The sequence below is a fragment of the Pipra filicauda genome, unplaced genomic scaffold (genome assembly GCF_003945595.2).
Source record: "Pipra filicauda isolate LSUMZ 115617 unplaced genomic scaffold, ASM394559v2 scaffold654_size181887_pilon, whole genome shotgun sequence".
Taxonomy (NCBI): domain Eukaryota; kingdom Metazoa; phylum Chordata; class Aves; order Passeriformes; family Pipridae; genus Pipra; species Pipra filicauda.
The window spans coordinates 149949-175609 of NW_024104814.1; the positions used below are offsets into that span (position 1 = coordinate 149949).

The 25661-nt window shown below is 38.5% G+C and overlaps 1 protein-coding gene across 2 annotated transcripts in view; it reads right to left on the bottom strand.

Moving 5' to 3' along the window:
• Positions 1 to 25231, bottom strand: part of ROCK2 (Rho associated coiled-coil containing protein kinase 2) — a 99679-nt gene extending 74448 nt beyond the window's left edge. For both annotated transcript variants that reach the window (XM_039388475.1, XM_039388476.1), the window contains exon 1: positions 24987 to 25231. In XM_039388475.1, the coding sequence (XP_039244409.1) occupies positions 24987 to 25136 (150 nt within the window). In that variant the 5' untranslated portion in view covers positions 25137 to 25231. The remainder of the gene's footprint in view (positions 1 to 24986) is intronic.
• Positions 25232 to 25661: the final 430 nt, after the last annotated feature.

Genomic DNA, 25661 nt, shown 5'->3' on the forward strand with positions numbered 1-25661 from the left:
AAGTTCCCAGAACATTCTTCTTCCCAATGTTCCAGCTGTAGGTGCAAATCAAACAGTTGGGTGTGCTTATGTATACAAGAACTTTTTGTTTGTATTTCTGAAAACGAATCACATCAAACTGGCAAAGGAAACTGTAGCCTTTTCAGAAGAGACTCAAAATTATAATGAAGTTCCTTATTCTTTTACTGCTAAGAGTGAAAACAATTTCAAGTTGTAGCAATATTTTAAATATAAGATTTATCTTTAAGTGAACTTGTGTCTTTTTTTTCAGACATTTCAATTCTCAGTATCTCAATTTTCAATTTAGTGTTATTTGCACAATTTCACCTACCTAGGAAATTACTATTTTCAAATCCAATTCAAAAGAAGACTTATCTCTACTAACACAAAAATATTGTGAAATTGTTCTGAAATTAGAGCAAGTATACTTTGTTTCACAGTAAAGATGATGTTCCTGAGCTACTGTAAACTCTTTTTTCTGTTCATTATGGATGAATGAAATAAAATCTAAGTTTTTGCTCTACATATGCACATTTGTCCTTTTAGCCATGAGTAATGTGATTTTCAGATGAACATACAAGTTTCCAAGTGCTCAAGAAAAAATTCCCATCTAAAATCATTACATTTTCAAGTCAATAAGCACCTTCACTGTCTTTTAGTCTTCGAGAAGGTTCCTGGTCCCTAACTTCCTGTACACAAATCAGGAAGATGAAAGTACACAGGTGAGAGATAAGAAGATCCCTCTTTTAATTTAATCACTTACAGATGTAATGACCCACCATGCAGCTTACCTTTTAATACTGATTTCTAAATTTCAGTATCACCCTGTACTACACACTGTGCAATTGGATATTTAATCCATCTCTTCACTCAGAATGCCATCACTCTGAGTGGAAATACTTCAGTCAGATACCAAAATAGAACTCCTAGAAGTAGTAATCCTTTATGCTGACTCATTTATCTGAAAATATAAATTCAGTTCTTCGAAAGCGTAGACCTAACTTCATTATGTGCTCAAATCATTCAGGTTTAAGTGTACTGTTCAGAAACACTGAACAGTTCTAGTTTTTACCACAATAATAATTATTTGTGAAAATTCGTTAATATGCACCTCACCCCTGCTATTTTGTCTGATCCCACAGTGACTTTAAAACATCTGAATAATAAATCCATCATGGAACATCTGTTTGAAAAGTACATATGACTGTATTTGCTTAATAGCAGCAACGTAAAACTTCTTCTACAAAGGACAGAGGAAGAAGTGTCAAAGAGGCTAAGAAATACTGTGGCCATCGAATTAGAAGATATTTAAGACATGAAACATTAATCATCAAATCCTGATGAAAGTTTGGCATGAAAACAAGATCACATTTCTTCATGCAAACAATTTGGAAGAATGAAAATCCACAGACAGGTTTCTACAGTAAATCATGATACTGAAAATCCAGGTTAATAGTAAAATGACCAGAAAAAAACTGGCCAGAGTTTCAGCAGACATAATGCAGACAAGAAAGGCAGTCAACAGTTAAAAAGATGAAAGGATAGAAAAGAATTACACAGGGAAATGCCAAAGATCATTCCAAGGACATTTTGATAGGAATTCTAAATGCTATCACTTAGACTTGGGCAAAAGGAAGAAAGGAGTAGATAAAATTATTATGTCTTTTTCAATCTGAATGGTTTTATTCCAATTAATTTAATTCCAATAAACCAAAGTTTCTGCATTGACTTTAATGCCCATTAGCTACTAAACTATACAACAAATTAGGTATTTAAAGTTTTTAAAAAGACAGCAAATTAGTTAAATGGAAATTTAACTCCCTAGCTACACAACTGATCCATAAAGCTGGAGAAACTGAAGCCACTTATTTCAAAAGTGATCTTTCCTGTAAAATCCTAAAATACTACTAACAAAAATGAGTATTAGAACTCTAAAATTACTGTTAAAATTCTAGAACTAGTTCTAGGATTATTTACAAACTTTGTTCATAGATTTCTTTAGAAAAAGGGCAATATAATTGTTTTCCAAGTACTCCTACTTGTCCACAAAGCACCACAAGTTGAATTAGATTTGATGACCTCTTATGTGAGTCCTTCCCAGTATCAACAAGTGAAAAATACATGTGCCTTCAAGTTGCTTGTTGAGTCAGTAAGATAGATGACTTTCAGGTCATTCACCGGTACATGGACATCCAGAGCATGATTCAGTATTTGTAAACAGTGTCCAGAATCCCCCACATTATATCCACGGGAATAATGTGGGGGAAAATAATCTGGAAATGGAAATTTATTGGTTTTTTTAATGTTAGGTTAATGGTCGGACTTGATGATCTTAAGTGTCCTTTCCAAGCCTAATGGTTCTATGCTAAGCAATCCAGCAAGTTTACAAAGCAGGAGTGGGAATGCAGCACCTCCAATGCGACAGCACAGACAACTGAGAAGCCTTTCAGGTAGAGAGCACAGGCTGTCTAGGGTACAGGTCAAACAACAACAACAACAACAAAAACGGGGACAGGTCAAAGAAAAAAAAGAAAAAAACTTTAAGAGCACCACCTTCTGCCAAGAAGACAGCCTTGATTTCAGAATCTCAACTCCCCTGGGTTCCCAGAGAAAGAAACTTTACAACAAGCCAAGGAAGTCTTCCCCAAGTGCAGACACCCAAGGCAGTGGCTGAGCCCCCATGCAGACTGTGCAGCCCTTTTTATGGTTATGGCTGTTTCTGAGCAATGCCAGCAGTGAAGATCATGCTCAGAGTGCAGCTCAGCCTTATCCCTGCACTGCAAATGAAAAGGTGGATGATCTCAACAGCTGTTCCTTGCACTTCCCATTGTAACTTGAAACACAGATTCCTAGGCGGAGACTTCTGGAGCATAACCACACCAGATTACTGATGCAATTCCTTTCTCCTCCCTCCTATGAATTTTCACTCCACCAACGTCATAACGCATTATCTCATCCATTCTGCAAACTCAACACTCAGCTAAGCAACTAAACCTCCTTTGCTAGGAAATAAGATCAGTTTAACAAAAATGCTGCATTTCCACCCCTTTATTAGGCACCCTGTGCCCCGCAGCCAGGGCTATGCAGCCCATGGTGCATCACTGAGAGCAGAGCAGGAATGGTGGCCAGGGCAGGAGGCAGCCACTTCAAGCACTCAGGAGTAAGAACCAGAATTCCCTGCCTGTGACAAGGAGCCTTCAGAGCTGCTTCCCCACCAGTATTTGCCAGCTCTTCCCTACTACCTTAAGACAACTCCGTCTGAAAACTATAAAGGGGAAGAAAAAACCCACATCCCCAAGACAAATTTGCAGACAAAAGCTTTCAAAACTAGGAGACTGTCCTTCAACTACATATGAAAGCCAAAGCTGCCCTGAGAGCAGTAGCCTTATCCTTCTCTCTGACGTGGAATTCTATTCTAGATGAACAAACGTTATCCTTTTTTATCAAAATGTAGTTTAAGCAGAAATCAAGGTTGTTTGCTGGGACACGCTATTTTGCAAATCAATTTTACATTTACAGTTGTGATATTCAATTAACAAGAATGCTAATGAAGATATTAACTCACTTCCTTTATCATGGAGAAATATTTTAAATATGAAACCTCTTACTAGCACAATTTTAGATTTTCTGTATTTAAAAAAGTGCTAGGGAAAAAATCTACTATGGGAAAATTTGCAAGAAGTAAGTAGAAATTACATTGAATTGACATTTCCACAAGTCTCCCAAAGTTCTGAAGCCAGCTATAAATTTGCAATCCAATCTTACTCTTTAATATGCATGGAAACCTGTAACTATGCTTTGCTATATATTGATTTCAACCCCCTCAGTTACTTCAATTAAGACTGTATGTGCAAAGTTAAGAGTATTGACATGTTCCTCTTCTAAAATGTTTAGGAAACTATAATCATATTTTGCTTCATTTTAAAAGTCTTCCACTCACCACAGAAAGTAGTTTAACAAAAGCAGAACCCCTACGAACAGCTACTCAAATAGTATCCTCTAGTAAGTACATGATTAGATGGGAAATAATTTAATTTCCTGATCTGCCTCAAATTTAAGAAGGTGCTACACAACCCACAGCCGTCGGCATGATCTACCATATGTTTCTGTGAAAAGCAGGAATTTTTAACAATGACTTGCAATTTATCCAAAGGATGCATATGTCAAACTTAAAACTCCAAGTGTGATATCATACATTTGTTGAGCTCTGACATTAATAACAAAAAAAAATGAAGCCACCTTCAATGTAGCTGTGACAACATAAATCATGACGCTCTACGAAAACTCACTTTCCGACTGACTGTATAATCACGGCACGCTGTAATTAAACACATTCTTCTAACCAGCCATGACCTTAGTAAACCAACTCCCTCCTTTTAGATTTTCTCACCAAGTCAAAAACAAGGAAGCGTTCAGAGCCCTTCATCAACCCCTCCAAAAGCCCTATGACACAGCCACCTCCCAGCTGCACAACCTTCCCGCTGACATATCACGTTCCACTATAAGATCTAGGTCCTTCCCTGGACAGAAATGGATTGAATGCACATTTTAAAGCATGACAGAAGAACGAAGATCAACAGAAATGTATGCTGTGATTTTTTGGACAGCTCAGAGGAACATGAAGTACTTACCCTGTCAATGCAGAGGTAACCTATTCTGCACAGCAGGCAGGAAAATGAGGTAAGTGCTTTTGTTAACTTCCACTTGCAAACCACATTGCACCAGCTCTTTATGTTACAGAAACAAGGAGGAAAAGCTGAAAGTTTCTTACAACTTTGTGCTGCAATAAGGCACTTCAGTCACGATTCACTTTATTTCTACTGAAGTCAGCAGAACTGTCTTACTTTAAGCCTTTTTTCTAAATGGTGTTTTAACAAAGCCAGTAATACAATGTCAAAAGTAGATTTTTTTAACAAAGTCATGCACCTGTATTCCTCTCATCTCCTGCTTTTTTCTTCTTTGGGTTTCTTTCCTTCATATAGCTCCATCTCAGCTTGATTCCCAAACAAAATTTCATTGATCTTGCATTATTTCCATAATTTGTCATTACCTATTCTCACATGAAATGTTACCTATTCTCACATGAAATGTTTGACCACAATCATCTCTCTTCAGAGTTGCAGTGTCTTAGCCAGCCAGCCCATTTGCAGCTCTTTAAACTTAGTTTATCTACACAGTCCAGGTTGCCATGTCATTTTTCATACAACTAATCTTTTTTTCTTCATTACATGTGAAAAGATCTGCTGTATTAGCAATGCATGCTACTCTTCTCATCAGATCACACAATGAAAGACCTTTACAAACCTTCAGAGTGAAAAAACCACAAACCTTTGATTACTGGGGACTTTTCTCTAGGAAAGCTTTTAAATAATACTTTTCAGAATTCTTCTCTTTACATTACAACAGTTCAGCTATTCATTTTTTCCCTAGGTGCACATATGGGCCTGTGCAGGACACAAGGTGTTTTTCCTTAAACTTAGTGCCTTCTTTAGATTGCTCTCTGAAGATTTGTTGGTTTTCAGTCTACTCAATGGCAAAAAACAATAGTCCAGTCTACTTCATAGCTAAACAATGGCACTCCACCAATTCTACAAAAGCAGAGAAAGAGGTTCGGAGGTCTGTTGTATGAAATAATACTCTCGGCATTTTCTGTGGAAGTTTTACATTTACCACACAATTTCAGCTTTATTTGTAGCTTTAATTTAACTTATTTGCTTAATTTGTAGCTTTATTAAAAGAATTTAATTTTCATATTTTTCAAATTCTCAGAATTTCTGAGTGAGCACAACTGCACAGTGGAATTCAGCAGAAGTACCCAATATAACTGAAAAAAGCTGTCAATAAATTAGCAAATGTTTAATAGAAATGTTATTTAACAGCACTTCAAAAGCTTGATTGGGGAGCAAAAGAGGATCTAGCCTGGCACCATCTCCTAGGGAGCCACACACCACTGCATAAACCACTGGGGTTTCAGAACATCAACAGAGAGCCTGGGTGGCCACACGAAGTTGTGGCTTTACGTTCGTAGCATTTATTTTACATAAGTTCTTGGAATGCAGTTTATAGTTGAACACAAAAGTCTTTCCAATCTTTTAGCTCTGTGATGTCATTTCATCTCTTCAACAAGATGGCTCTTGGCCAATTAAGCCTTTCATTAAAAAGGTTATGTAAATGAGAGCATTAATACAGGCTCTCCCCTCCTATTAATTCCTTCCATGACATTAACAATAATGCACCTACGAGATTTATAAATAAACTCTGTGCACTCTATGCCTCCTACATCGCCTACCTCCATGTCTCAACATCTCAAAATATCTGGCTTACACAAAACAAATCATCACAGGTATTGCAAACATTAACTGTATAGAACATATAAAAGTATTTTATACTGCAAGTTTTAAAAATAAGGTTAATAAATCTGAAACTCATGTCTAAACACATTATAGTCAATTAAAATCATTTAAACAGGACTGTCTTAAGGGTAAAATGAGAAAAAGCCTAATTACAGTGACTCTCTGACCACATGATGATGTTATTTGCTACATTTTATTAGTTATTTGCTACATCTTTTAACAAAGCCTGGAGGACTTCCACAAATAAAAAGTGTGAAAATGTTGAAATTGTAAAATATGTTGGTAATATCTTTGTGTTAAGTCACTGAAGAAAAGCGATCAAAAATAGCTTTTTCGGAGGGGTTCTGAAATGGAACTACAGAACAGATGATACTTTTCATTAAGAGTGACCAATTGTGAAAATTTTTATATAAAACAATTATTATTGTATGGCATTCTGCAGAGAAACTGGAAGTTCAAGCCTATGCTATTGGTGACATCCACAGCAGTTAGGATGGATGTCTCAAGAACTTACTCCACCCAACTCTTCTCAAAACAAACTTTGGAAGCAGGTTAACACTAACGTTTGCTTCCAAAGCTGTGTGTGTTGCAGGCTTCTAACAATGAGTAAATCAATTATAGTAACCCACAGTAATTTTCAGGGCTGCAGATTAACCAGTCAAGCAGCATATGTTTGCATACAGCAATGATATACTCAAGGTCTGAGGATGAAGTTCCAGGACAGTCTAAACCAGTCTCCCCATCCTCTAAACAAAAATCCCCACGCCTCCTTTGACTCAGCAGTGATGCCTTTCTCACCCTGAGCAAGCCAGTTTAGGGAGCTACACTGGACAGGTCTTCTGCTGTTTTCATTTTTGGCCATTTAGCTCCTTAAACCTGCTCATACCAGAGTCAAAAAAGTAAAATAATCAGCGAAAAGGCAGCAGAGGGAATATAGCAAGGAAGATAATTTCCAAGCATGGGGTATTACTCCTGAGAAAATGTCATTTAATTCAAACCTGAAAAACTGAGAGAGGGGGAAAAACCGAGAGAGGGGGGAAAAGCAACAAAACAACAAAAAATGTAAAACACTTGTTTCTTTTATCCTACCGATACAATTTCATTTGAAAAGAAGATGTATCGAGTCTTTAGAACTGATTGTTTCTGGGCATACTAATCAGTCTATTTTGAGAATAGAAAATACTTTCATAACTTTGTAAGAAAATATGCTAAGCCTACTATCAATAGCTCTTAGCTTATCCATAGAAAATGTTCTTATTTCACTAAGTTACAGTTCGTATCCAAGTGGACAGATAGATGTGTCAAGAATTAAACACTCCCTACATATTTTAGTCATCCAGTAAGTTCATTCTTCATTTCCTGAGAAACACAAAAAGAAAGCCGAAATGTCAAAATAGTGAATATTTATATAATTAATTAAAAAACACTTCAAACATGGATATAGCACCTTCTTTTGTTTAGGAAATAGAGTAGGAAATTTAGAGAGGGTGAAAAGGAGAAAAATAATTAGTAAGAAAATCATACTGGCATACTGCATAAGGGTTACCTTCAGCTGTAAACACATAGAGCTATAACAATAAGTACATATTTTGGGAAAAGATTAATCACAAAGTATTGTCCTCTACAGAGAAACAGTAACATCACCTCTTCAAATAGTTTTTCTTTCTCATTCTATTTAAGACATGGATCATGACCTCCCTCATAAAAGTGTTGTTTGGATTTATATTAAGTAGCTTGAAAGAATGTTTATCTTGAGTTTCATGTATTCACGCTGTCAACTTGAAAATCTTTCTTCCCTACCCTTTGCAAAAAAACACAGGCACACACACACACACAAAAAACACAAAAAAACCCACAAAAAACCAAACCAAACCAAAAAACAACAACAACAAAAAAACTCCCCAACAACACTCTGCAAAAATCTGAACATTTTTCCTCCTCAACTTCCTATCACATACTGCAGATAAGCCTTACTTATTCACTTATCTTAAATCTTGCTGGAGTACTGCCATACAATTTTATGGACATGAAGACTTCTGGAGCCTAGTCCTGCCATACAAAACCCTGCAGTATTCCTCCACAGTCAGACTAGCTGTCTCAATACATTTGCCTTCAGCTCCAGTGGTTGATTTAGACTTTGCAAATTGATCTCAGCATTCCTCGAGGAACACCACGTTCATCAGCTGCCCCTTTCAGTGCAAATAACACCAGTGCAATCTCTCACCTGAAGATTGTAGTGTATAATTATGTTCCTCTTGAGCAAAGAGGCTTTCCAAAACAGAGATGAGTTTTATCATCTCCATCTGGAAACCTAAGATTTTGAGAAACTGTTCCAAAACTAGGCAATGAAATTCCACAGAATTAAGGGCCACAGGAAAGCTCACCATCTTTTCCAGCACAAGCTGCCTTTCTTAGTCAGATGCCACATTTTACCCACAAGATTTGTCTCCAAATATCATAGCTGAGGAAGTCAGCCTAACAGCTTATGGAAAAGTGAATGCAATTTCCCCAAACTCTAAGGACAGAGCTTGCAGGAGCTCTGAGGGCAGCCAGCCCCACAAGCCTGAGACAGACTGCAGTTTTCTTCACTTATGTTGAGCTAATGTTTAACATGCATTTTATAACACTGAAGTGTGTTCATTCAACCACATTTGAAGTTTGTTGCAGAAAGTTTCTCCTACAAAGAAAGAGGTTAGCAGTTACCACAATCCCTTATAAAGTAAGCGGCTAGGAAATACTACAATTTATCCCAAAAATTAAAAATTTATTTATTCTTTTAAAATTACCTGTGTTCAAATGCAGAGAAAGGTGAGAAAAAGAGAAGATAGCTGGTTATTTTTTGACAATTTGGGTTGGAATTGCTTTCCAAAGGCTAGCCTAATAAAGGTAGTGCAGCTCACACCAAGATGAGTAAATTATGCATAAAGTCTAAGTAATTTTTACTAAATGCTTGGCAAAATGAGATGAACAAGACAGAACATCTGTCAGCCAATACCACCTGATTAAACTTAGTGAAAACCTCAGGGGAAAGACAGGTAGTATTTCCTCACTAAAAATATTGAAAAATACTTAATATTATTTCCAGTGTTAAATATTAATATTTTTCAAAGTAGATGTATAACTCAGAAAATAAACAAATAATCACAGCCAGTAGGAAGAGTAATTGTTGTGTATATACAAATATACACAACAAGAAACACTGTATGCTCCTTCCAGTGATCTCAAAGAAAAGCTAACAGTACCATGGAAAATGTTCAATGTCTTTAAAATACAACTCTTTTAGAAAAATAATAAAAACGTTCTATCACTCTGTTCAGGTGAAAAAGACGTGATAAATCAGTAATTTTTATTCTGTGATTTTCAACGCACAGTTGAAATATTGTGGCACAGTTGCAAATATTTCAGTTACACTCCAAGTTTAACCCAGATACTCTAGTAACAGAAAAAAAACATTTAGAGTCTGAAAAAAAGAAAATCAAATCATCACTGGGGCTGGGACATCTGCCCTTTCCTCTTCCTCCAATTATTTCTCCATAAGGCATACAAAACTCACTCCAAAAACACAATGAAATACCTGAGAAAGAAGGGGTGGAATTCCACGGAAATGAGTTGAATGTTTTACTGAATGCATTACTAAATTTCACATAAGGTAAACTGTTTGGTTTCAAGGTAGTAATGACTAAGGTCACAGAACTACACACTAATAGAACACACATTCAAACATGAGCTCTTAGATGTCAGGAATCCACTTAAACAGAGCATATTTTTATTAGGAAATAGACTTAGTTTGTTAGGCTCCACTGAAATGGCTCCATGTTGCTCTAAGATGAGAAGAGAGATTAGAACGAAGTGGGTACAAAAAGTATCTTACATATCAAAGAGATGACAAGGAAAAATTACAGTCCTGGCAACAACCACCCAATTCACTGTGGATTTCAGCCCTCTGGACTGAAACAACCCCTTGCCTAATTCTGGGCCCATAAGTAGTCCTACCCACTTAATTGTATTTATTAAAATGCTTTAAGCTAAACATGCATGTAAGTGCTTGCAGAACTGCACTCTTAATAATATTTCTAAAAAACACTCCCCCTGTCCCAAAGTGTCTTTCAAAACTTTCAGGAATCTCTAGGATCCATTTCACTTTCACGATTGGTTAAAGAGTAATTAAAGAAATTCTAGTGTGGCTATCTAATCTGTTTATCTTGGGGAAAGAAATTCTAACACCCAAAGAAAATTCCCAGTATGACAGAGAAACTCATGTCATCTTTTTTGTGAACAGATGATATTCACATTTTGATATCTGCACAGTATAACAATACAGATTTTTGATATACTCTATTTGATTTTTCACATTAGTGTTGTCAAAGAAGGAACTTCTATGAAAATAACTGGCTAATGCCATCTCCTGGAATACATAATCTGAAAGTAAATTTTCTTTTAGCATGTCTGACCAGGAGATCCAGCATCTACAGAAATTGATCCTGTCATAGTTTCTGCACTCTAATGGTGCAAAAGTATTTTTTGTACCATCCCCAATCTGTTTTGTTACCAAAACAGGGCTCTGAATTGCTCAATATCAGGCTACAAATAGGAAACAAACCGAACATAAAACTGACCATGGGGACACTACAAATGCCTATTCCCTCCATAAATTGTATTTTACATAGTTGTGTAAGATTTTCAGGTAAAGAATTGAGAATATCAATGCCAGTTACTGCAGTAAACTATTGGCTTGTTTCTTCATGTGAATCTCATGAAGTTCAACAACATGTGCAGTCTGGCACCTGGGTTGGCGCAATCCCTGGTATCAACACAAGCTGAGGAGTAAAGGAATTTTCTGTGGAACCTTCAGAATAGTTTTATCTATTATAAATATACCCACCTTACCATTAACAACCTAGAAGTAAACCCTTTTTTCTTTAAGCTTAAACAATCTTGTCTCAATGCAACACTACTGATGTAGTTGATGCTGTTGACCTGATGTAAGAGTATGAAATCAGAAAATACTGCATTAGGTGTAAGGTCCAATTAGTACTTCTACAATTTATTTCAGTCAGGTGTCAAAGCAGGCTGCAGTGACATCAGTCTGCTTTGTGCCAGTGTAAGAGAACATAGATATTAGAGATGGAACAGTAACATGGCACCAAAAACAACTTCTGAATAATCACTGGCAACTAAAAACTCAAATTAGTCATTCTGGCATTTCATATGTTGATGGATTCCACTATTTTCAGAAGAAAATATGAGCCAGTATTTATCTTTAAAACAAGATTGTTTACTCACAGAATCCTGCTTTTCCTAAAACAGAGGGAAAGAAACAACAGATTAAAGCAAAAGACTGCAATACAAACCCCCCATTTTAGTTACTTAAACTCAAACACAGACAAGTACTAGTAGGAATTGACCTTTTACAAGTTTATTTACCAAAAAAACCTCTTTCCAGTTTCTACAATTTTCTCTGTACATAGGCTAGTAAGATGCTGTGCTATTACCCTGAATATGATAGCAGAGTTTATTTCATTCTTTTATTCTAATTCTCTTTTCTCCTAAGTGTATATTAGCATATTCTAGCTGAATTGAAGTTCTCTGCAATCTGAAAGTAGCTACAGCATTTGTACAGCAGTATATGGAGATTTGTTCTTGTCCCCAGGCTCTCTCCAAAGTTTCATTACTGACACTGAGGTAGGACACCTGTATCCAAAAAATATTAGGCTGCATATTTTAATCAATAAACACACCATTCATTTGAAACGTAGTTCCTTGAGGAAAGGAGACATGCTGTGGATTTTTCAGTTTGTTTTGGAGAGGTTCAGGATTATGGGTTGTTTGGGTTTTTTTGTTACTGTGGTAGTTACCACTGTGTTCTGCAAATCCGCCAGGATTAACTGAGAAAATGGTTCAGGCTAGTTTTAATCCAGGTTAGTTACTCAAAATTCACAGCACACCAGCACAAACATTGTGCCACCACCAAGGTGGTGCCCCAAGGACACAGGTGCAGCTACAGCTTTAACTGACAGTGAGACTATTTGTGGAACCCTGCTAGCATTTGTTTTTAAATGGATTCATACAACTAAGGGAGAAAGACACAGGTTAAAAAGTTGGGATCACTCAGGTTCAGTTTCTTATACTGAAAAACTTTCGTGTTCCTCAGACTTCTGAACTTTTACTGGTCTAATACTAAAAGTTGGTATCTGAATCCAACAGTGTACAGTTGTATTGGTTCATTTACAAATTCTTACAAGATAAATATATTTTTGTTAAATATGTAAAATCTTGATTGGTTCTAGCCTTAATGACTGAAGCCCTTAAATAAGTACAAAAATATATACACCTTTAAAAAAAACAACAATCCTAATCCACTGGGTTTTCAACATCCTCAAGAGGGGAAGTGCAGGGGCAGGTACAGATCTCCTCACTCTCATGATCAGTGATGGGACTTTAAGAAATGGCATGAAGCTGAGTCAGGGGAGGTTTAGGTTGGATATCAGGAAAAAGTTTTTCACCCAGAGGGTGGTAGGACACTGAACAGGCTCCCCAGGGAAGTAGTCAAAGCACCAAGCCTGCCAGAGTTCAAGAAGTGTTTGGACAACGCCCTCAGGCACATGGTGTGATTCTTGGGGATGGTCCTGCATTAGGGCCAGGAGCCAGACACCATGATTTTGATGAGCCCCTTCCAACTCAGCATATTCAGATTCAATTATTGAGACAATCATGTCTATTCCTCTTTTAAATGAGCTACAGATACTGCATCCTGCAGCATTTTAAGGCTTCCCCCATCTCCTGACTACTCTTAAGTGGATGACTACAGAGCTTATCTGAAAAGAGAGAAAGACATTCTGAAGTATTTGTCTACGGTTGATAGAGATCTTCACAAAGGAACCCAAATCCTCAGGAACTCTGGTCTCAATCTGACAATGAAGTACCTTGTATCTTCAGAATGGTAGGACTATTTCAAAGCCTTTTCAAGGCAAAGCTATTGTAAGGAAAGCCCCTGTAAACCTTGAAACAGGTATAAAAATTTTCTTCCAATTGATAATAGCTCTTCAAGATAGTGGTATTATCTTCATACATGTGGGCAATGAAATGTCACCTTAATCACTGTGCCATTTAACAGAAGACATGCATGTCTGCCTTTATTGAGACAGTTAAATTACAATTCTATTAAAATTAATTTACAAACTGATATTAAAAATATCAGCTGAGATTATGGTAGCAAAAAAAGAAATCTTTAAATAGAAGAATATTTGCAGTTTATTTAGCTTGTATTTATTCCACCATGATCACTTTTCCCTTTATCCTTTATGTGCAAATTTGTCTTTGTAATATAAAGAATAAAAAAACAGTGAAATAAAAAATATGTCAAGATATTCAGGGCTAAGTGAATATTCCAAATTACTTGGGAGAATAAAGTGTGGTCCCGAAGACCACAACTCAGTGTTTCCTAAATTTTCCTTCCGCTTGGCAACAAGCAATTCTGACATGGAAAGGCAAGAAAATATCTGCCTTAGACCTGATCAGATAAATTGCCACAAGAATCATCTCAATGAGTTGCTTCCTCAAGGAATCTCATTTTTTATATTTGAAGAAAAAACTTGTACATCAATCACTAGGGTCAGAAGAAGTGCATTGGCTAAAGGTTGTGGGGAAGAAAAAAATTTACACAGGTCTCTTGTAAGTGTATTTCTGCACACATCCTCTGTGAATATACACAGGTGTAGAGGCACACACCCATGACCTAACCAAAAACAGGACAGCCACAACAGTGTGGCACTATCCAGCAGCCAGCAGAGTTCTTTCTACTAAAGCAGAATTTAAATCTGGGAATACAAAGTCCTTATATCTACAAAAAACAGCTTTACTGCACATCATTTAGGTAAGAGCATGACCTTGATGTTTCAGGCCATTTCAGACAAAGTTGTGTCCTTAATTCATCTGAATTTCTTGTCATTCCTTATTACCCTACATGGAAAATCTGTATACAGCCAGCTATCAGACACCTCACTGTCCAAGGAGTTCAGACAAATGAAAAAGCTGATTACTGAATAGGGCTATGTCCATTTACTCATTGACCAGCATTTGCAGAAATAACATGAGATAATTTCATCTAAAATAAAGCAGTTCCAGTTATCATCTGCTTCTACTTTACTACTTCTTGCTCTGCTGCAAGAATGGTAGCACTGAATTTAACCACAGTATTTCTTACTCTGTTCTGTCACAATGTGTCTCATGCAGCAATTAAGTCAAAACCAGCAGAATAATCAGCAATTTATGCTTAGAATGCACCTTGCCAGCATTCAGGGTGAATGATGATTTCCAACACCACATCTGCAGCAGCAAGTGAAACAACAGCAGCACCTGAGCCCCTGTGCGAGGCCTCCACCCCCCAGGCTGTAACCACGGCAATGCTTTTGGACAACCACAGGCCAGAACTTCCCACTAGGGACAGGGCAACACCGTATAAGCTATAGCACCACAGGACCCTGACACGGTCTGGGTTACTGTTATTAGATAAAAACCTTACAGACTACAGTGATATTTTACTTTTGAGACTATTTTGCATGTAATTAAAGACAAAGAAGAAAAAAATGTTACGCCTCTCTCACAACCCATATGTGTTTTCAGCATCAGTGACCCTATGATACAACACCATGAAGAATGTTTGTTGCTCCCCCCCTTCCATTTTAGAGGACAATTACCCCAACAGCGGTTAAGATTTTATAATGAGAAAATAAATCAAAATATGATGGCATTAAAAAGAATATCAATTCCATAATTCAGAAAATTACTCTGTGTATAAACCCAAAAACAATTCCCATGTGCCAAGAAAATAGTCCAATCACACAGCAGCCTCTTCTGATAGTTATGTTCTGGAAATTAAGCTTAAACTCTAAATATAACTAAAAAGTTCTACCTCGGAATAAAATGTGTATAAGACTTTTCTTCAATCATGCATCGTGCATACTCCAAAAAGGCAAAACAGCCATTCCTCTCCCTCATCACATTCAGCATCCATTTGATATAACACACTGATAAAGAGAAATTACTTCAGTGTACATTTGGTTTGTTTTGATTAACTAAAAAGGCACTTGGACTGTACGTACATGCAACTCCATGAATTCCCATCTAAGTCTAAAAGATGCACTGCATATCTTCCCTCATAGATGTGGACAGTGTGATTTCAAAACAATACCATATTACCAAGCATACTTTTAGCAATGCAGCATAAGCAACACATTCCATCCTATATAGAAAACTTATAATGAATGAACTCTACAGTTGGGTTCAATACTATCTCTGATTTTCTGATTCAGTAAAGTTCTGCAGTAGAGTCATATAAAATAAATCCAGGAGCTTTTTAAATAATGAACAACGTCACACCTTACAAAATTGGTCTTAAAGTTATATTTTTAAATCTGTCAAATTTTGGCAAAGGTGCTCTCACAAGTAGAGAGGGGACATTTGTGACTTCTGGCACTTGAGAAACACTGCAGGGCACATGTAGGAAAAAATACTGGTATTCTTTCTAAAAAATGAAAAGCACTGAAATAGTTTATTTTGACACTTAAATTGCCTTTCTTCAGAGGCAGCCAACCATTAAAATAGACGAAGTGATTCACACCTCATGGTGCTACTGTTTCAGGCTTCTACATGCACAAACCGTTCTTCATCATAGCATCCATATTTAGAGGTTTTCTTCATAATCCCAACAGAAATCATTTCTAAAACACAGAACTAGCCGGATATCTATGATTAAAAGGAATTGCCAGCATAGTATTTTTTCAGGAGATGCAGCTTTTATTAGTCTATTTTATATTTCTTGTATCTTCTAAGCCAAGCTTAAAAAATTCCTGACACAGAACAAACACTTCACGAATAAAAAACAGTTTCTGCTGCCTTATTTGCTGCTACATTCAGGTTTTGCCATCAGAATTTTGATATCAGGAGTTCTGCTGCTCCCCACCTTCACTGGCATTAATGCCACCATTTCCTGAGTCAAGACAAACCGTATAGATCTGGGAAGATGATGAGTGGGGAATAATGAAAAAAAATTAAAAAAAAGCATATTTCGTACAGTTTAAGTAATTTATTTATAGTAATACTGATCAGTAAACTTGAAAGCAACTAAAAAAACAGGGCTTTACAAAACTTTACAGTGTAGTAATAGGAATTTATTTTTTTTAATGCAGTTATTTTTAGCTTTCCTTATGAAATCTATATATCAGTTCAGAGGCTTCTAATACCAGCACGGATGCAACTCTTAAGTTTAACAGAATTACTATTTTGTGCTGACAGAGAAAAAAAAATTAAACATAGAATAACATTTAAATTAATAGCAGCAGCTGCAATACAATAATAAACTGTCAGAATCTCCTTGCCAGATGAGTAATTCAAGTAGTTGTTCTCAGTCACTTTTCATATAAAAGTACATAAATAAAAGGGGGGGTACTTTATAATCCAGGTTTATACATCCTAAAGAGGTCATTAAATTGAATAGGCCAAGAAATAAAAACTATGGCTTAATGCCTAAGTGGGCTGACTTTTACTGTTGGAGGAGGTCCCAAGATGTTCACTAATGGAAACAGATTGTGCATGCACACCCCTGGCATTAGAAAGGTTTTCATTATTCACTAAACCTACAGCTTCCAAGATGGTATTGCTTCCTGCTCTTCTCCATTTTCCTGAGCTATTAGAGGGAATAATTCTATTCCTAAATCAAGAGACTTCATGGATTTTCTATCACAAAAATTTAAAAATTCCACAAAGAAAACAGAATTCAGAAGTCAAGCAAGGTTACAAAATTGTGTAAGAAGGGGTGGAAACAATGTTAAGTCACCCCATAACATTTTATATCTACTTACTGCAGCTTGTTCCCAATGACTTCAGCTGCACATATTAGAAGTCTACCACAACAGACCTGTCCCTACATAGCAGAGGGTGCTAGAAGTTATTTACAAATAAAAACCCGTGTCCTAAACGTGCAACAAACAACAAGGCCTGTCTCCCTAATCTTGCATGTCACATAATCAGCACTAAAATGAAAATAGAGACTAGAACCAACCAGTTCCTGAAACCACAGGGAAAACCAGTTTAAAACTAGTTTCCGTATGAAATAGAACATTTTCATAGCACAGGCAAGCCAAGCGATTGTATACCCCTCAACCAAAACCTGGGTTTTACAGTTTTTAGTGCACAATCTCTTTGAAGATATGCACATACACACTACCATGGGTTTATCGATGCAGGACTTTTCATTTTGAACAAAAGAAAAATACAGAGGGTCAATCAAGTTGCGACAAACAGAAGCAGACTAAGCTTTCCAAATTCACAGTTCGTTCAATAAAAAGTAATTTCCAAGCAACACCCAAAGATATTTCCCTATACCTATTCCACACTAGGGTAAATCTGTGCTGTGGAGAGAGCAATGTTTGATATTTAACCAACAACTAAGCTACAGACTTTGGACGACTACCTATAACAGCAGTGACAGACATGGACAAAGAACAATGATGCGTTACAGCCTTTAAATAGTAATCAAGATTTTAGTTAAACTTTAAATAGCATTTGGAAGAAAGTGTGGAACTTCAGCATCTTTTCCTTCCAGCTATTTATTTACTTGGATAGTAACAGTCAACATTATGTGTTTTGAGATTAAAGAATCAGAAGAATATTTGTTTAAGATTAGGTTTTCTTCTTTCATAGTTATTCAAACCTTCTTTCATGTCTGTATGTGACCTCAATTTCCCCCTGAAGAAAATTATAAGAAAATTATTGTGTTTGAATGAGTCACAAACTTTATCTTGCTTTATGTAGGATCCTGCTATTCTGTACTTTAAATACATACTAATAAAATCAGTACAGTCAAGAAGCAATAAAGCAATCACTTGGTTATCTGAATCCTCAAGGTTCAAAATTAAACACTCGGGCATAGATGCCTTGTGATCATCCTTTTTATATCACATAAGTCAATTCCAAAAATTAAATTCTTCTCCAGTAGAGGTTAAAAAAAAAGCTTCATCATCCCCATTTCATACAGTTGGAAATGCAGAAAGATGATGCCGTACAGTGATAGCACTAGATTAGGGTTCAGACCCTCCTGCACACCATCCTTTTTAATTTCTGCCTGTACCACCTGAACAGCACCATCCTACTAACAAAAATGAATGATGAAATGACTATGGAATAAAGTAACAATGCTGCACACTAACATCATAACTCATTAGTCTTCATTTCGGCACACAGAAAACACAAAGTGATTGGTGACTGTTTGCAAACCATTTGACTCAGGTAAGCTATTCCACGTGAAATAAAATTAATGAAAGACAAGAATAATCAAAACCAAACTGTATGTGGCACTCAGATTGTTTTTCTTCTAACGTCTATCACCTTCCATACCCTACCACAACTGAAACAGAGACTGAATAGGAGGCATGTTTCACATGACAATGAAGAAATTTGTGTCCATCCAACAAATAAACTCCATGATACGTCACAGATGTAAAAAGGCCCCTCACAACAGCTGTAAGTGCAGCAGATGAACACAGAGAATAAGAAAAAGCTAGGTTCATACCACATAAAGCAGCTGTTACCGAGACTATCCAACCTAGTGAAATCTGGACAAAATTCACAGAATCACAATCTGCCAAATATTCCAACCCCTCTGCGCATTAGAGGGTGGTCAAATCATGGTTTAAGCATACAGTCTAAAACTGTAATTAGTAAAAATGTTAATTAGTATAATGTTCCAAATGAAGGACACACATGACGCTCCACCTGTACTAGAGCAGCCGAGGCAGGCCTGGCCAGGCGGATGCAATGATGGCTACACGGGAACGTTTGGACACTGCATGGCTGTGGCAGCAAGAGCTTCATCCACAGGAGGTATGGCTTGGGAACTGAGCACTGCATTCAACATGGTGTTTACATTGCAAACGGCTCATTAAAATAAGTTTATTACTAGTCAAGTCTGCCAATATAAACACAGTATTCTTGTTCTTTACCAATGGGATGTACCAACAAAAAAAGTGTTCTAAATACATTTGTTACCAGAAACATTTGCTGCTTGCAACAGTTTAGGAAAAAATCTTGTACACAATATAGCATCCTCCCCCCCCCCGAAAAAAACATCTTTATGGGCTATAAAAATATACATATTTAATTTTTTTTAATATTCTTTCATTATGTAAAACTCTACTACCAAGTTTCAATCACTTTCATCTTTAAAATCCAAAGTCAGCTTTACTGTGACATTCATACAATTCCAGTAATATTTTGTTGATCAAACACTGGCAAGAAATCATCAATTTACAGCTGCAGAGATTGGTTACTCCAGGAGCACCTTTCTTTCTTTTTAAATTAGTCAGTTTTTGTTACAGATTGCATTACTAGATCAATAGACAAGTGCTTTGGCATCGCTCTGTCAGTAGTTAGAACTGAAAATATACTTTAAAAAACAGTTTCTTATCAGCACTAGCACACATTCCAACAGACATTGAGGCTGCTAATATTTGGAAAAGTGTAGAGTTCCTGAATTTTTATTCCTTCACATATAAAGCAGAAGAAAACTGTGCTAATTTGATGGTGTGGGTGTCTTTTTGTTTCTCTGAAGTTGTTAAAGAGACTGAACAACTACAGGGTACAAATGACACACTGCAATCTGATCAATACAGATGAAATACTGGGAGTGAACATTCCTCTTGTGAATACACATACACAATATCTGCAAGCACCTTGTATGGCAGTAAAAGTATTGAAGCTGAGCAAAATGTTCTTTTTGCTTTCTTACACTTCAAGTGAAATACTTTGATACTAGTGTGGAATAAGACAGAATATAAGAACAGGTAAAGCTGTCAGAAAATAGAACTGTTCTTTTCCAGCTAACTATACTGCTATATATAAATCCATCAGAGGGGAACAATGAACAAAAGACAATTCTGTTTCCTTAAAGATGATCTTTTTCAACTCTGCAGTAGATGCTCTAAAATTACAGATCAAAAATAGAAAACTTATAGAAAGAGTCAGAAACATAGACACAAGAAATACACATTTCAGCACAAGAAATATAACAAACAAGGAAAGATTATTTCTTCAAGAACAGAGAATCATCTGGCCTTCTGACTACTTACTGGGCAACAAATTTTAGATCAGATCCTGCAAACTGCTACAGTTTCAGCTCTTCCCCATACTTCCTGGCTCAAATTAACACAACAGATTGCTCTTGCTGATTCAAAACTATGCGGCAATAAATTCAGGAAAACAAAACGACTTTCATGTTAAATATGAAACACTCAGAAAGCTCATAAGGCCAAAATCCTACGATACATTGTGTCGGTCGGCCATGATGACCTGGAGACCCCCTATTAACAGAGCTCAGTCTAGGGATCTGCTCAATTAACACTCTTGGTATAAAGTTGGCATCTACTTAATTGATGAGATCGTTATGGACAGATGCACCTATTGAAAGGATGAGAGTCACAGCTGTATCTGCAACCCACTTTTCATTAAGAGTAAAATTCCAGAGTCTCAATAGCAAGGGTCAAAACAGATGAACATTATTCATGTTCAAACTAGTGGAAACACACAGTTTACCTGCCAGCTTTATTTTAACAAAAAATAAATGGCAAATTAGTTCAGTTTTGGTTTGTGGGTTTGGATTTTTTAGGTTCTAAGGCATGTGTATCGTGAGACACTTGAGCACTCTCCTGCTAATCATCTCTCCATTTCTCAGTCCACTCTGCTTGCATTCCCAGTGTAGCCCAACACTGTGCTCACGATTTCACTGCTGCACTGTCTAATTGACAGTTTTAAGAGCTCCTTCTCTCAAAGGCTCACATAGCAACCACAGCAGAACAGGTAGAATATAGTCAACATTTTACACCACCAGTGTAAGGCCAAAGTTTAACACTAAAATCCCGAGGCTTACACTAAACAAGTCCAGGGGCAGACACCAGACCCTTTCTCTGGGCAACCACCCTTGACTGGAGCCCCAGCAGAAGGCCCAGGCAGACCACTGCAGGGAGGAGGATGATAAGATTTATCTGAGCTGTTCGTCACCACCATACAACACTAAAGTTGATTTCAGCATATGCTGCAGTGATACAATTACACAGGGCAAGGAAGTGGATGTCTGGATTAGTTTTCCACAGCCTACAGTGACCTATCTGGCTCTAGTTTTAGAACACGTTAAGTGTTCAGCTAACACTTGCCAACGCACCCCTGAATAATGTGTATTGAATACTACAGAAAATAACTCAGTTAATACTGTAGATGGAGTTTATATGCAAAAACATAAATACACAAATGTATCTGAGAACCATTAAGCTCTCCTTAAATGTAGTTGTCAATTAGGTACTATTCAGTAGGAATGTATTTATAGATGGGTTTCTTATAGATCACCCAAGGTCAAATACCATTACGTGCTATCATCCATGTGTACATGCAGTACACATAAAAATGTCACTTTGTTAAATTAGTGGATGACCCAGCTGGCAGAAAAGCAAATAGCGAGAATATGGTAGCTTTACAAAGTGATCTGCACCATCTAAATGTAATACACAAAACAGGTTTTCATAACCACTAATGCAATGTTACATGACCAAAAAGAGTAAGAGCTGTGACAACAAAGTTATTTATCTTAGCAGAGGCAACCTAACAACAGCTTTTCAACACAATACAATGAGAAAAGGAGCACTTGGTTGACATCTGAATGAGGTTGCACTAACCACTTCCCTTTGTAGATGTTTTGGTGGAACCTGTCACCGAACAGAGTATACAGTTCTAGCATTCCCATTTTCATCTCTTTATCAGACCAAAACCAGAAGAACCCCACCAAGCACAGGCTGCACATCTGACCTATGCTAATGAGTAGAAAGTCCTCTATGATTTTTTTTTTTCCTTTTTTAAGCAGAAAAAGGATGGCGACAACCATACTGTACATTTCAATTTAGGGGGAGGGGGTATTTTGCTTTCAAAACTAACTATGAGGACAAACTAAATGGTGAGTTCTCCATCTCTTTATGCCTCTGAATTGAGAATGCATGTCTATTTGAAAGATAGGCTTTAATCACACACAAACGATTATGCTCTACACAGGCATAAATAACAAGTTTTAATGCATATAATATAGCAAAAATCATATCAGAAAATTTAATGGTCTCTCCTGAGCCCCAAAGGGGGGGTGGAAGGAACATAATCAATCAATGTATTTGGCTTTATGGATTCTCCTGCTGAAGAAATGGATGTGGTCAGCCATCCTGTGGCCAGGGAGGTACACAAAGAAAGTCTCTTCATTTAGAGCCACTGAATGAAACAGCTCTTGATAGGCAGTGAAACTGCTATCTAGAGTAAGACAGCTTATTACCTCAGCTTTTCACGGCTTTCAAATTTACACCATGTGTTGTAGATTAAGAGTTACTTTTTCACTTTTTATGGCTTCCTAAAAATAAAGCATGCACACAAAATGCAGAATAGCAGCTGTTTATGACTTTTTACACTGTAAGGAAATGAATTCCATTTTGAATTCCATTCCTCATTTTTAGTTTTGGTTATGTTATTTTTGGAAGATGAAATAGTGGCATTCCAGCTAGTCTTTTTAAGATGTTTTCCCTGACTCTTAGTTTCTGTTGCTGCATTTCTACTTTAAACTAAAAATACATTTCCACTTATGATAATTTACACTGAAAGTAAGCTGTTTAGTAAACAGATATATTTTTTAATATGAATATGATATTTTCACATTCAGACTGCTTAGCAGCATGCAAATGCAAAATTAAAGTCAAATAGCATAAACCAACAATACTAAAGCCCTAAAGAAAAAGCTTTCACAGGAAATCCACTGCAAATTTCATAAATAAGAATGATAAACAGTAAATTATTTAATACACAGACAAAGAGAGTGTACAAGCTAGGATATTTGATTGATTAGTGTTAGATTTTGCTTGCTGCTAATTTTTTAAACAATACTTACGGAGTGCAGAGCAAAGTGATGACCTTTAGCATTAAAACGTGCTTAAAAATGCATTTACAATCCAACTAACACTCTCCTATGGTTTGCTAATTTGCCCAATGTGTTACATGAAGTGGTCTACATTGTAAGCATACAAAACAAACAAACAAACAAACAAACAGAATCAAGTTGTAAGCAACCCAGTCTCAATTTTGCAGTTAGAATTTCTCTTCAGAAACATAAACATATTTCAGTGTATTTAATCTATGTCCAAGGTACAAGAGGCGAGACAATACTAGAATCACACTGTTGAGTATAAAAGCAGAGTGTGAAAAAGTCTACTGGGGTTAAGTATTAACCTGATGCATTTTTCAGAACGACTGTACTATTTTTAACTTCTCTTTTTTGGCCACAGGTCAAAGTTTTCCTAGCAAAATACCAAAGTGAAAATGCTGGGAGCGAAGCCCAGAGGCAGCTCTCTTTGCTTTGGCCTAGGCAAAAACTTATCTGAACCCAGTCACATCTGTAGCGCTATTTCCCACTCCCCTCCACTGACTATGGCTGTCATTATGCCTCTGAACATCTATAAGAGGAGCAACACAGCACTACAGCCTCAGGAAGAACATTTTTCAGATGTTATAGGAAATTCCTATATTCTCCACACAGCACAGGCATACATACTGTTCAGTCAGTTCCTGTATTTTTGGCCAAACAGAACTGAGCTATTTGAAAGCAGGAGAGAAAAAAAAAAAGGACACTGTAAGTGCCTTTAGCAACTCTTGGAAGGACTGGGATTTATTCTCCCCTTTTCTGCTCCTCATAACTCGGACACACTGGAAATCTTGGGACACATTGGAAATATAAGATTTGAAGACTCTGAAGTTCAGTTAAAATAATAGCGACAATAATAACGATAATAACAATGATAATAATAACAACAACAATAATAATCTCTTACAGCCTTTTCAGAGTTTGAATGTTTTAAATGGGGAAATCTAACTCCCTTCCCACTTCTTCCCGAGGGCACAAATTTCTTACTAAAGTAAATTATATTTCATACACTCACACAGAAAAATGCTATTTGAAACAGGAGACAAGACGAATCAATTTGCCCCAGTGGAAAATAAACGTGACCCCACAGGACCCCCCAGTTACATTTCTCCCTTAGGCGTGTCCTTTTCCTGAATTATTTCCACATCACACAGCAACCTCATCCTTACCAGAGGACGTTTTGGAGGGGGTGAGCGATGGGTGCCCTCAGCGCACACAAAGGCAGGTACTTTGGGGACGGGCACGCCGTGATTACGAGGCGCGAAAGGGAACGGTGTGAACGATGCTGGGCGAGAAAACAAGGCGCTTTCCTCCCCCGGTCAGATCTCGCCGGGGACGTTTCTCACTTCCCCCACAATAAGATGTACCTAACCGGGAAGCGCTCGTTCCCCTCTCACGGCGCCGTGTCCGTCCCCTCACCCAGCACAGCCCCGGGGGGCGAGGGCCGATCCCGCCACCTCCCCGCCGCCGGTGGCCGGGCCGGGGGCGTGGAGAGGATCTCTCGTCCTCCCCCAGGAAAGCTCTCTCAGGACGCGGGAGCTCTTTCCTTCCTTCCCGTTCCCTCCCGCCCGGCCGAGGCGAGGGCAACGCTCCCTTTGTTCCCCCGCCGAGCGCTGCCCCCGGGCGCGGCCGTCCCTCACCAGAAGGCTCTCCACGTTGACCGGGGAGCGCGGGTCGCGGATCATGGACTCCAGCTTCCTCTGGCGGCCCTCGAGCATCCCCGCCGCCGGCTCCGGCGCCTCGGCCGCCAGGGGAGCCGCCGACATCTTCCCCGCCGGCTGCTGGCTCATCCTCCGGCCCGCCTAGTGCCGGGCCCGCGGAGGGCACTGCGCGGGGCCGCCGGGCGGGCCTAGCGCGGCGGCGATCCCGGGGAAGGGCGGGGGCGGCGAGGCGGGAGCGGAGGGCAGCGCCGCCGGTGGCCGCCGCCCGGGCATGAAGGGCGCGGGGAAACGGCCGCTGCTCCGCCCGGGCGCGGGGAGAGGGGAGGGGAGAACTGAGAGGGAGGGAGGGAAGGAGGGACGGAGCGCTTCCCGCCGTGCCCCCGCCTCTCCCCGCTCGGGGCGTCCCTCGGCGGCCGCCGGCTCAGTGCCCGCTCCGCCGGGACATCGCTGCGGGCGGAGGGAGGCGGGCGGGAAGGGGGAGCGGCCGCCGCGGAGTCGGGCTCGGAGCGCGGCTCCCTCTGCAGCGCTCGCTGGCTGCCCGGGCGGGAGCCGCGATCCCCGCCGGCCTCGCCGCTCCGTCCCCGGCTCCGTCCCTCCCTCACCGCTCACCCCGCGGTCCGCCCGGCCCGGCCCGGCGCGGCCGCCGCTCCCCAG